This window comes from Hyla sarda, chromosome 8, assembly GCF_029499605.1.
Source record: "Hyla sarda isolate aHylSar1 chromosome 8, aHylSar1.hap1, whole genome shotgun sequence".
NCBI classification, from domain to species: Eukaryota; Metazoa; Chordata; class Amphibia; order Anura; family Hylidae; genus Hyla; species Hyla sarda.
In genome coordinates this window covers 46,203,361-46,215,726 of record NC_079196.1, presented here as the reverse complement: position 1 = coordinate 46,215,726, position 12,366 = coordinate 46,203,361, and the positions used below count along the sequence as shown (strand labels likewise).

The following is a 12,366-nucleotide window of genomic DNA, read 5'->3' as shown; positions in this document are numbered from 1 at the left end:
TTAAAAAAAAAGTGATTTTAAAACAGTTTAAAATAACTTTTAAATTCGGCCACTAGGGGTCGACTAGGCAGACTTCCCCAGCAGGTACTAGTGATTCACCTACTGCGGTGCTCGCTCCCGCCTGTCAATAAAACAGGCGGGAGCGAGCGCTGAGAACAGAAGAAGCGCTGCAATGTCCTGGTATGTCTGGGGGGGGGGGGGTGTTCGGGTAGCGGGGTTCAGGGGAGGGGTAGCGGGGTTCGGGTTGCGCCGCGGCCATGTATTGTTTTTAACACAGGGTGCCTCCAGCTGTTTCACCACTACAACTCCCAGCTTGCCCTGACATCTATTGGCTGTCAGGGCATGCTGGGAGTTTGTAGTGGGGAAAAACTGGAGGCACCCTGTGTTAAAAACAATACATGGCCGCGGCACAACCCCGCTGCCCTAACACCCCCCCCCCCCCCCCCCCCCCAGACATACCAGGACAGTGCAGCGACGGGCAGGACAGCCGCGACGTGATATCGGGAAGCGGGGCCGGGGTGCAAGGCCAGGGAGCAGGGGAGCCAATGCGCGCTTCTTCTGTTCTCAGCGCTCGCTCCCGCCTGTTTTATTGACAGGCGGGAGCGAGCACCGCAGTAGGTGAATCACTAGTGACGTCACTGCCGAATGCATTCGGGCGGAAGTCAGCCCCAGCAGGCATCAGTGCCGTCACGCCTGCTGGGGAAGTCTGCCTGGTAGTGAGCACAGCATTTTTTATATAGTAAAAAAAATATAATAATTAGGCAGGGAGGAGGTTAGGGATGGATGGGAAATAGGCAGGGACAGAAAGGGGGAAAAAAAAGGGATGGTGGGAGCTACCCTTTAAGGACTGAGCCCTTTTTCACCTTAAGGTAACTTTAAGCATTAATAACTCTAAGATGCTTTTTACTGATTATTCTGATTCTGAGATTGTTTTTTCGTGACATATTCTACTATATTTTAGTGGTAAATTTTCGTCGCTACTTGCATCCTTTCTCAGTGAAAAATCCCAAAATTTCAAGAAAATTTGGAAAATTTTGCATTTTTCTAACTTTGAAACTCTCTTCTTGTAAGAAAAATGGACATTCCAAAGAAATTATATATTGACTCACAAATACAATATGTCTTCTTTATGCTGGCATCATAAAATGGACATATTTTAACTTTTTGAAAAAATTAGAGGGCTTCAAAGTATAGCAGCAATTTTCAAAATTTTCATGAAAATTGCAAAATCTGAAGGGACAGATGTTACAGAACTACAACTCCCAGAATGCCTGGGCAGTCTAGGCATGCTGAGAGTTGTAGTTTTGCAACATCTGGAGGGCTATCGTTTGGGCGCCACTGTAATAGTGGTCTCTAAACTGTGACCCTCCAGATGTTGCAAAACTACAACTCCCAGCATGCCCTGGGCATTCTGGGAGTTGCAGTTTGGCAACCACTAGAAGGGTAGCAGTAAAGATCGCTTTACTGCTACCCTTAGGAACTGTCCTGAGCAGGATAGGTTTGCTATGGGGATTTGCTCCTACTCTGAACAATTCCTAAAGGTGTCAGCAGAGAGCACTGTGGTCAGACAGAAAGGAAATTCAAAAAGAATAGAACTTCCTCTGGAACATACAGCAGCTTATAAGTACTGGAAGGGTTAATATTTTTTAAATAGAAGTAGGTTACAAATCTGTTTAACTTTCTGGCACCAGTTGATTTAAAAAAAAAAAAATGTTTTCCAGTGGAGTACCCCTTTAAGAATCCAGTTAGTTATTAATAAAAACTTGTGGAAGCTTTTCCCATATCAGAGAATTTTCTTTGATTTGTGGCTTTTTGCAGCCCTGTGCAGTCAGATGATAGAGTAGCTGTGTAAACAATTGCGGTAAAGGCAAATAAGTCGCTTACTGTGGGAAAAACCGGCCCTGAAAAATCTGAGCTTGGGAATCAAAGTGCACAGTGTTTTGCTTGAGTGTGGGCTGAGAGTGGGAAATTCAGGGAAGTGGACGATAAGGAATGATTTTCTTTTCTTTGTGTTCACATATCCCCTACTGTGTGGGTATATATAATTTTATATATATATATATATATATATATATATATATATATATATATGAGTGTGTGTCTATATACAGGTGAAGATCGAAAAATTAAAATAATGTACAAAGTTCATTTCTTTCCGTAATGCAACTAAAAAGGTGAAACTGACATATGAGAGACGTACAGACCATAGAAAAGAACACCTTGGCACTGCGTTTATTTCCACACCGGTCCACAAAAATAACTCAGTTCCATTTATTTGGCTCACTCTGACTACTCAGGTGCTCACACAAAAGATAGTCCATAAATGTAGAAACCGCAACAGGTAGGAAAAGAATGGGAGCACTCACCCGGTCAGATGAAATATAGATGCTTTATTGCGACATCCAAAGCAGGGGGACAGGCATGCAGCAGTGCGGGGGAGAAAGAATGGGCGACGGTCCGTTATCGCACGTTCAGCGCTTCGTCAGGCCCCTCGGATGGGCCTGACGAAGCGCTGAACGCGCAATAACGGACCGTCGAGAGAGAGACCCCCCCCCCCCCCAATTACTATGATTTGGGGAACCATGTAATCCACTGTGCTTCATTTAAGGGGTACTCTGGTGGAAAAAAAATTTTTATTTTTAAATCAACTGGTGCCAGAAAGGTAAACAGATTTGTAAATGACTTCTATTAAAAAATCTTAATCCTTCCTGTACTTATCAGCTGCTGTATAATACAGAGGAAGTTTATTTAGTTTTGAATTTTTTTTGTCTGTCCATAGTGCTCTCTACTGACACCTCTGTCCATGTCAGGAACTGTCCAGAGAAGGAGAAGTTTGCTATGGGGATTTGCTCCTACTCTGGACAGTTCCTGACATGGACAGAGGTGTCAGCAGAGAGCACTGTGGACAGACAAAAAAATTTCAAAACTAAATAAACTTCCTCTGTATTATACAGCAGCTGATAAGTACCGGAAGGATTAAGATTTTTTAATAGAAGTAATTTACAAATCTGTCCAAGACAGATGATACCCGGCACTGCAACTCCACTATTATATATCCCGCTAGGCTTTCCTGGTGTAATGACCTTCCCGGTGCTCACATATAACAGTCCAGAGTAAAATCCAAACAGGAGATTAGAAAGAATGAAGCACTCACCAGGTCTCTTTTTGGAAATCGGAAGCTTCTTTATTGCATATCAGCCAGCAGGGTTCCTACATGTGCGGGAGAGCGGACAGGTGGAGCGAGGTGGGGGAGTGGGTTGGGCGATGGTCCGGGATACGGACCGTCGCCCAACCTACTCCCCCACCATCTTGATATACGGCAATGCATTTCCAAATGTTTTGTTTCTGAAAGAATGAACATGTTAGCAGACGCTGGAATCGAAATTTTATGTGGCTGAAATGTCTGCCCCGGAAACTCCACTGTGTGCACGGTACAGCAGAATCCCATTGAAACAGTGGGACTCTGTGTTACATCAGTATATGTGTATGTACCCTTAAAGAACATCATCATCATATAAGTTAACCTCATTTTATTGCTTGTATTACAGACCACATACTGAAGGAGCCTGGGCGTTTGCTAAGTGGAATGCAATCCAAGCAGTCGGAGTCATGTCTTTTAGTAAGTATCTATGCGTGTAAATTGTCCATGTTATTAAAGGGGTTGTTCATTTATGTACAAATTATCCCCCATCTACTGGATAGGGGATAAATGTCTGACTGCATGGGTACTGATTGCCTCAGCCAGTGATTGGCTCAGTGGGCTGTAACTTCCAAAAAATCTATTTAAAGGGGTACTCCACTGCCCCAGCATTCGGAACATTTTGGCTGCGGGGTTTGTGACGCCATGCCCCCCTCATGACATCATGCCATGCCCCCTCAATGCAAGTCTATTGGAGGGGGTGTGGTGGCTTCCACGCCCCCTCCCATAGACTTGCATTGAGGGGGCATGGCGTGTTGTAATAAGGGGCGTGTCTGTGACATCACAACATTATGTTCCAAATGCTGGGGCAGTGGAGTACTTCTTTAAAGAGGAGAAGTCTCAGTCTTTCCTGTATTTGCTTGCTCTATTCATGATCTGTTTCTGGCTTTACATTCAATAATTGAAATAAAAAACCTGAATACGTGAACACACCATTAAAGAACAGATAAAATTCGGCTCAGGTGGCAGGGTCAAGACTGCACAGATATAATACAAGTGCTGTTATGCAATCCAAATAAGTAAAAGTAGCCCAGCATTCTGAAAGTTCTGATAAAACTTCCAATTTTTATTCAGCCCATTAAAGGGGTACTCCGCCCCTAGACACCTTATCCCCTATGCAAAGGATAGGGGATAAGATGTCAGATCGCCGCGGTCCCGCTGCGGCACTGCGCTATCATTACAGCACAGAGCGAGTTCTCTCTGCACGTAATGACGGGCGATACAGGGGCCGGAGCATCGTTACGTCACGGCTCCGCCCCTCGTTACATCACGGCCTGCCCCTTTCAATACAAGTCTATAGGAGGGGGCGTGGCGGTCATCACGCCCCCTGCCATAGACTTGCATTAAGGGGACGGGCCGTGATGTCATGAGGGGCGGAGCCATGATGTCACGCTGCTCCGTCCCCCGTATCGCCCGTCATTACGCACAGAGCGAACTCACTCTGTGCTGTAATGATAGCGCGGTGCCGCAGCGGGGATCCCGGGGCTCCCCAGCAGCGGGACCACGGCGATCTGACATCTTATCCCCTATCCTTTGGATAGGGGATAAGATGTCTAGGGGCGGAGTACCTCTTTAAGGGTCTATTCATACATACATCATCCTGTGCATATTTGATATGTAGGATTCGCAGCTGCAGATTTGAAGTTGTGTTCAGTCATTTAGTTTACATTTAAATCTGCAGCTTCAAATCATGCGCACATGGATACTAAATGTGTAAATACAACCTGATAAGATACAACAAGTCATAGACAGACAATACAGAACAGCTTGACATGTTTCGTTGTTGCCCACTCAATCGTAAACTCATTTTAAGATTAAAACAGTACTCCGCCCCTTGGATAGGGGATAATATGTCTGCTCGTGACGTCACGACCATGCCCCCTCAATGCAAGTCTATGGGAGGGGGCGTGACATCACACCCCCTCCCATAGACTTGCGTTGAGGGGGCATGGCCGTGACGTCACGAGCGAGGCAGAAGTGCGACGTCATGAACCTCCACCCTGCGTCGCCAGTCATCTGGCACGGAGCGAAGTTTGCTCCGTGCACCGGATGTCTGGAGTGCCGCAGCCGAGGCCAGCAGCAGGACCCCCGCGATCAGACATCTTATTCCCTATCCAAAACATGTCTACGGGCCGAGTACCGCTTTAAGTAAGCAACCAAGAAACAAATTGTTCTGTATCATCTGTCTAGGACTTGGTGTATCCTTTTAATGTGCTTAATAAAAATTGGAAGTTTTATCCAAACTGTGAGACTGCTGGACTAGAACAGGGATCTTATTTCACCTTCATGCTATGTCACACCATGTATTTTCGTTCATATTTGTAGCCATAAAATAAAAATAAGGCTGTATTTCTAAACAAGCGAAGTCAGGTTTTGTTATTCAGCGGCAAATAATCAACACGCCCACTGAATAAAAGACCGCTTGGAATTCCCGATGTTTTTGTGCAGTGGCAGATGCTCTTTCCATAGATTTCCATTTGACACATTCATTTGCAAAAATACCTACTGTATGTAAACTCAATTTTAACAGCTATATTTTTGTAAAAAAAATAAAATAAAATACAGCTCATTTTCCCCCCGGTGGACATGGCCTTAAATTATCTGCAAATCCTAAAGCCATGTTTACAGTGGTGAGTGCAATGCTGTATGCCAAGCATGTCAAACTCAAAGGCTAACATTGGGCAAAAAAACAAGGTTTATGTGGGCCGCATAAAAAAAAATTAAAAAAATAAAAACATGCCCTCCCTGTACAACACCCCATGTCCCCTTTGCACAACAACCCATGCCCCCTTGCACAACATCTCATGCCCCCCTGCACAAGACCCCATGCCCCCCGCACAAGATCCCATGCCCCCTTTGCACACGACCCCATGCCCGCCTGCACAACACCTCATGACCCCCTTCACAAGACTCCATGACCCCCCTTCACAAGACCCCATGCCCCTTTTGTACAACACTCCATGCCCCCTTTGCACAAGACCCCATTCCCCCTGCACAAGACCCTGCCCCCCTGCACAAGACTGTGCAGTACAGATCCCCCACATTAGGTGCAGTACAGTTCCCCCACATTAGGTGCAGTACAGTTCCCCTATATTAGGTGCAGTATAGCTCCCACACATTAGGTGCAGTATCGCTCCCCACATTAGGTGCAGTATAGTTCCCACTCATTAGGTGCAGTATAGTTCCCACACATTAGGTGCAGTATAGCTCCCCCACATTAGGTGCAGTATAGTTCCCACACATTAGGTGCAGTACAGTTCCTCCACATTAGGTGCAGTACAGTTCCCCCACATTAGGTTGGCAGTACAGTTCCCCCACATTAGGTTGGCAGTATAGTTCCCCCACATTAGGTTGGCAGTATAGTTCCCCACATTAGGTGCGGTACAGTTCCCCCACAGACATACAGCCTTTAGCCATATACAGTGTGGAGGCTGTATGCCTGTTTACTGTCCCACTTCAGTGTTCCGACCACCACTCCTCCGGTCCCGGGTCACGATCTACTGCTATGGCCTCTGGGCCAAAGCAGTAGGTCTTGGAATGGGAGGAGCGGTGGTCGGAGCACTGAAGATGACGTGCTGGTGAGTGGTGACTTACCATACCCGCGCGTCCTCCTCACTGCTCCACTCTGCTCTTCTCCTATGGGCGCACGCACGGGATGTCAGTAACCTTCCTTCGTGCTCTACCTCCTGGTGGCCCCTGCGTTTGTTAAGTTATTGCGGGGCCGCAGAGAGGTAACCGGGGCATCCTTGTGTCCTGAAAAGATTTTTCGGGACACAGGGATGCCGGGCCGCATTCGGCCCGTGGGCCGCATGTTTGACACCCATGCTGTAGGCGGTGACAGAGTTGCAGCATAGTCATTTTTTGTGTGTTACATGACTCGGTCCCCTTATTAACTTTAGTGGCCGGGCAGTGGACGGACCCCTTCTGCGGCATGATCAGTCCACCCCAGCTCTTGTGTACTGTTTTTGCACTACACTACCCTCTTGCTTTGAGCCTTGCTTGTTTGACTCCATTCTGGTTCTGTTTGTGTGCCCCACTGCCTTCTTGGTTTTGCATTTCAGGCTTGTCACTGATTAACCCCTTGCCTGCTTATTTGGTACCTATTCTCCCCATGTGTTTTTGACCTGGCCTGTCTGACCTGTCTTAATGCTCCTTGCACTTAACTTAGTGTAGGGACCATCACCCAGTTGGGGGGCCCTTGTCTAGGGCGCATCAACCAAGCAAGTACAGACAGTGGTTGGGGGGAGTTTAGGTCTGCACTGCACCCTATCTTTGCTCATTCTGGGCTAAGTAGTCAGGTGGGTGGTCCTAACCAGTAATGTATACACAGATAGCTGTCATCAGTCACTGGGTAGGACAACCCACATGACTACGTAGCCCAGAATGAGCAGAAATTTACAATAATTCAATACTAGTTATCCATTAAATTACCACAAATATGTATGTCAATCAGCTCCTCCCCTAAATGTGTTGTCTGATGTAACCCAAAAGGCTCTGTTCTTCTTCCTCATACAGTGATGTTCTGTGGGGCTGGGCTGCAATATTAGCCATAACCTATGGGCAGAAGTGATGCTGTTTCTGAAGAAAAAAGCTGATTAAATATTCTAAAAAATATTGCAATCTAAGAAGCCGAATAAATCGTTGACTTCTCATTTCATTCCTTTTCAGCGTTCATGTGCCATCATGCATGTTTTTTAATATATGGATCTCTTGAGAAAGGAACAGTCAGAACCTGGTCCAGTATTACCCATGTGTCAATGATAATCTCATTTCTTATTAGCGTCCAGTATTCCATTTTTGGATATGTGTCTTTTACAGGATTTACACAAGGTAATGTAAAGAAGATGACTTGGGGTATGTTCACACACACACACACACTCACACAAAAAATGCATTGTTTATGAGGCGAAAAATAGAAATAAGCATTTTAAACATTTTAATCATCCCAGTAATTTCAATAGGAAAGCAGTTATAAAATGGGTGACTTTTATAGCCACACCGGAAAAAAAAGGAAATTTCATTTTTTTTTTCTTGGTTGTTGTTTGGTCATGTTGTTTTTTTCTCCATAAAATCATTGATAGTCTTAAATATGATGGTTCCAAAGTTGCTATTGACATGAAATTTTCACCAGATATTGGTAATAACCCAATAGAACACAAAACAATTAAGCTAAGAATTAAGTTATGTGTAATAATGTTAAATAACACAGGCAAAAAGTATTGAACACATGAAGAAATGGAGGTGCAAAAAGGAATGGAAAGCCAAGACAACAAAAAATTTTCAGGAATTACAAAGCAATCCATCCCCTTGTTAGTGCAATTTAATATGAGCTGGTTCAGTCACAACTGATACAAAAAGGTCTCATTGTCAAAGTGTCACATAAGACACCACACATGATGGGTAAAAACAAAGAGCTTTCGCAAGACTTTCACAACCCAATTGTTGCAAAACATAAAGATGGCGTTGGTTACAAGCACTTCCTAATGTTTCAGTGAGCATTTTCTAACAGAGGAGTAAAAAGAATAATCTGAAGAGTTGTGCAAGAGCCAAGGAGACTAGTGAAGAACTTCAAAAAGACCTGGAATTAGCAGGTAATGTTCTCTCCAAGAAAACAGTAAGTAATGCCCTCCACCACCTTGCCTGTATGCCACTCACCACGCAAGACTTCATTGCTGAATGAAAAGCATGGGGAAGCTCATATAAAGTTTTCTGCACAATATTTGAAAAGCCAGTGAAATACTTGGAGAATATAGTGTAGTCAGATGAGAGCAAAATGGAACTGTTTACATAATACACACTATGATTGGAGGAGTAATGGCCATGCATATCACCCTAAAAAAACCAAACCAACAGTGTGGGGCTGCTTTTCAGCAAATGGTACTGGCAGACTTAACATAATTGAAGGAAAGGTAAACAAAAAATCTCCGAGACATCCCTGAAAAAAACCTGCTGCCATCTACCAGGATAATGAAGATGATTCAAGGGCAGACATTACAGCAAGACAATGATCCTAAACACACATTCAAGGAAACTCTGCTAGAATGGTCCAGCCAATCACATGACTTAAATCTCATTGAAAATCTATGGAAAGAACGATGATGATTCATAGAAGAGGCCCACGGAACCTTCAAGATTTGAAGACTGTTTGTGAGAAAGAATGGGCAAAATTCACACAAGAGCAATGCATTCGACTGGTTTCTCCATATTGGAGGTGTCCTGAAGCTGTCATTACCAACAAAGGCCTTTGTACAAAGTATTGAATAAATATCAGTAAATGTGTTCAATACTTTTTCCCTATGTTATTTTACATTACTCCACACATTTTAATTTCTGATCTTATTTGTTCTGTTTTTTTTTTTTTTTTTTTTGTATGTAAGAATTACTTAGGTTCTTGTCAACATCTGGTGAAGAATTCATGCACTTTTGGAAATATATTTAGTGAGAAAAATAGTGACGTGTTCAATTCTCATTTCACCTATAATATATATATATATATATCTTGTATGATACAAAGAAAATAAAAGCATTATATGAACATCATTGACAGGTCTCAATCCTTAGGATCATCTTGCTGGATTCCATCCTAATGAGTTGGCAACTTTCTTGTCCAGCACGAAGATTCCTTTGCAGTCGCTTAATCCTCTATGCTGAAAAATGAGCATCCTTACATGGAAAACATGAAAATATTTTTCCATATAAAATTGGATTAATATTTGCTGATCTGCAATTTCCAATGCAAATTTCTTATGTGAAAAAGGAAACCATTATATTACTAAATGTTCTGCATATCCTAGCCTGAATTTCCAGCTCTGTTAACTTTTTCTGTAAGCAGGAGGAGCGGAAAGCTGTGATGCTAAAAATACATGTTCTATATGTTCCATGGAGCTGTAAAATGCATTTTTATGAGATAGGCTGATAGATATGAGAGAGAGAAAGATGGATAGATGGATAGATAAATGATAGATAGATATGAGATAGATAGATATGAGAGATAGATAAAAATCTAAAAAAAACCGCAGCACACAAAGTGTCTTCAGTGCAAAAAAAGTGTCTAGTTTATTCCATCATCAGCAAGAAAAAGTGCAACGCTTCGGTGATCTCACATAACCATCCTCAGGCATACTCAGAGTATGCCTGAGGATGGTGATGTGAGATTACCGAAACTTTTTTTTAGATTTTTTATTGAAGTTGGAGTCCCTAATCAAGTCTCTTGTGACTGCGTGCACCTTACTCCTTCTCAGATTTGGATTGCCAGTTGTGCTGCTTTTCTGGAAATTAGATAGATAGATAGATAGATATAAATGGATATAGGCAGCACACCAAAATAGGTGAAAAAATCAAGTGCTTTATTCCAAGGAAAATTGACAACGTTTCAGCGATCAAATGAAAATGGCGGTGAGAGATCGCTGAAACGTTGTCAATTTTCCTTGGAATAAAGCACTTGATTTTTTTCACCTATTTTGGTGTGCTGCCTATATCCATTTATATTTAAAGAGGACCGCAGCACCGAGGTTCAAGGGCCTGCACCCAACCATCTGGATACAAGGAGGTGCTGCTTCACATGATAGTTGTTGTAGATAGATAGATAGATAGATAGATAGAATGTATTCAGAAAGTTTTCATACCCTTTCATTTTGTTATTGTACAGCCTTGTGCTAAGATAAAAAATAATCTTTTATCTCCATAATTCCGTACTTAATACACTATAATAATAATAATAATAATAATAATGTGAAAATAGAAACTAAAATTTTGCTATGACTTTCTAAATTTAGCTTTAAAGCGTACCTGTCAGATCACACAAAAAAGAAAGAAAAGGGGGCGCATGCGCGCAGCTCACTAGTGAAGACGTGCTCCATGTGAGCTCCGTGCCACCTGCCGTGATTAAGCCTCATTAAGCGCTGTTAATTCAGCTCCCTAGCAGTGAGTACCTCAGACTACCCTCCTAAGATGTCCAAGCAGCAGCAGCCTTCACCTGGGCCCGCGACCCAGTCGCTTTCACAGACCATTCCGGACATGTTCCGTTCTGGGCCGAAGACCAAGATGGCGCTGGCAACTCCTGGCGCGCTTCTCCCGGACACCCAGGAGGAGGAGGACATTACTGACACGGCTCCTACCCCTGTCGTACAGGCTGACCCGCCGGACCAGAGCGACCTATTCCGCAACATCCAGGCCATGTTTAAGGCCGAGCTGGCCTCAGCGATAGCTGAATTTACCAGGCAAGTGGGAGAGTTGGGCCACAGAGTGGCGGACCTGGAGGTCTGAGCGGACGAGATTGCTGACGCGGTGGAGGCTGACCGCACTTCCATTGCCGAACATTCTGAGAGACTTGACCTCCTGGAACTTAAGATTGAGGACCTGGAGAACAGGTCCAGAAGAGCCAATATACGCATCAGAGGCTTACCTGAGTCGTTCACTGATCTACCCGGTCCGGTGACCGCATTGTTTCAGGCTCTCCTACCTCAGGCAGACACATCACTCCTGCGGATGGACAGGATCCACAGAGCTCTGACTAAACCCAAAAACGCAGAGGTACCCAGAGATGTTGTGCTTCGACTCCATTACCCTGAGGCGAGAGATCGCATACTTCAAGCAGCTAGGAACGTATCTCCGCTACCGGGCATGCCGCCCTCTGTCCATTTGTATGCGGACTTAGCTCCCTCCACCTTGGAACGCCGCCGCAACATGCGACCTGTCACCCTGGCACTTCAAAAAGCTCAGGTCCGTTACAAATGGGGGTTCCCCTTTAGCCTGCAGTTTGTGCTTAACTCTTCCACTTACACTGTACGCACTCCGCAAGAGGCAATGGAGCTCCTCCGCAAAGAACGGGTCCCTTACGAGGACCCACCGCCGTTACCCAGGAGACAACCCCAGCTTAAAAGAATGTGGAACCGAGTAGATTCGTCACACAAGAGACATCGCACTCAATCCCAGAAACCGGGCTGACTTGATGCTGTGCGAGTATTTGGTTCCTGATTGCTCTGTTCATACCTGGGACATGAGGCCTTGTTTGATTCCCTGACTCCCATTACTCCTGATTACGCAAAGGAACTTTGCTGTTCTTCTCCTGTGGTTCCTGTTCTTCGAGGATTTACATCTACACTCGGAAGCCGGACAAGTTCGGGTCTGCCGGATTTCAGGTTCTTATTGTTGACTCTCTGTTCCTT

At 44.4% G+C, this 12,366-nt stretch overlaps 1 protein-coding gene across 5 annotated transcripts in view; it reads left to right on the top strand.

The window, feature by feature from the left end:
* Positions 1–12,366, top strand: part of SLC38A11 (solute carrier family 38 member 11) — a 224,105-nt gene that overhangs the window by 190,286 nt on the left and 21,453 nt on the right. For all 5 annotated transcript variants that reach the window (XM_056534818.1, XM_056534816.1, XM_056534815.1 and 2 more), the window contains 2 exons: positions 3,549–3,619; positions 7,868–8,029. In XM_056534818.1, coding sequence (XP_056390793.1) covers positions 3,549–3,619; positions 7,868–8,029 — 233 coding nt within the window. The remainder of the gene's footprint in view (positions 1–3,548; positions 3,620–7,867; positions 8,030–12,366) is intronic.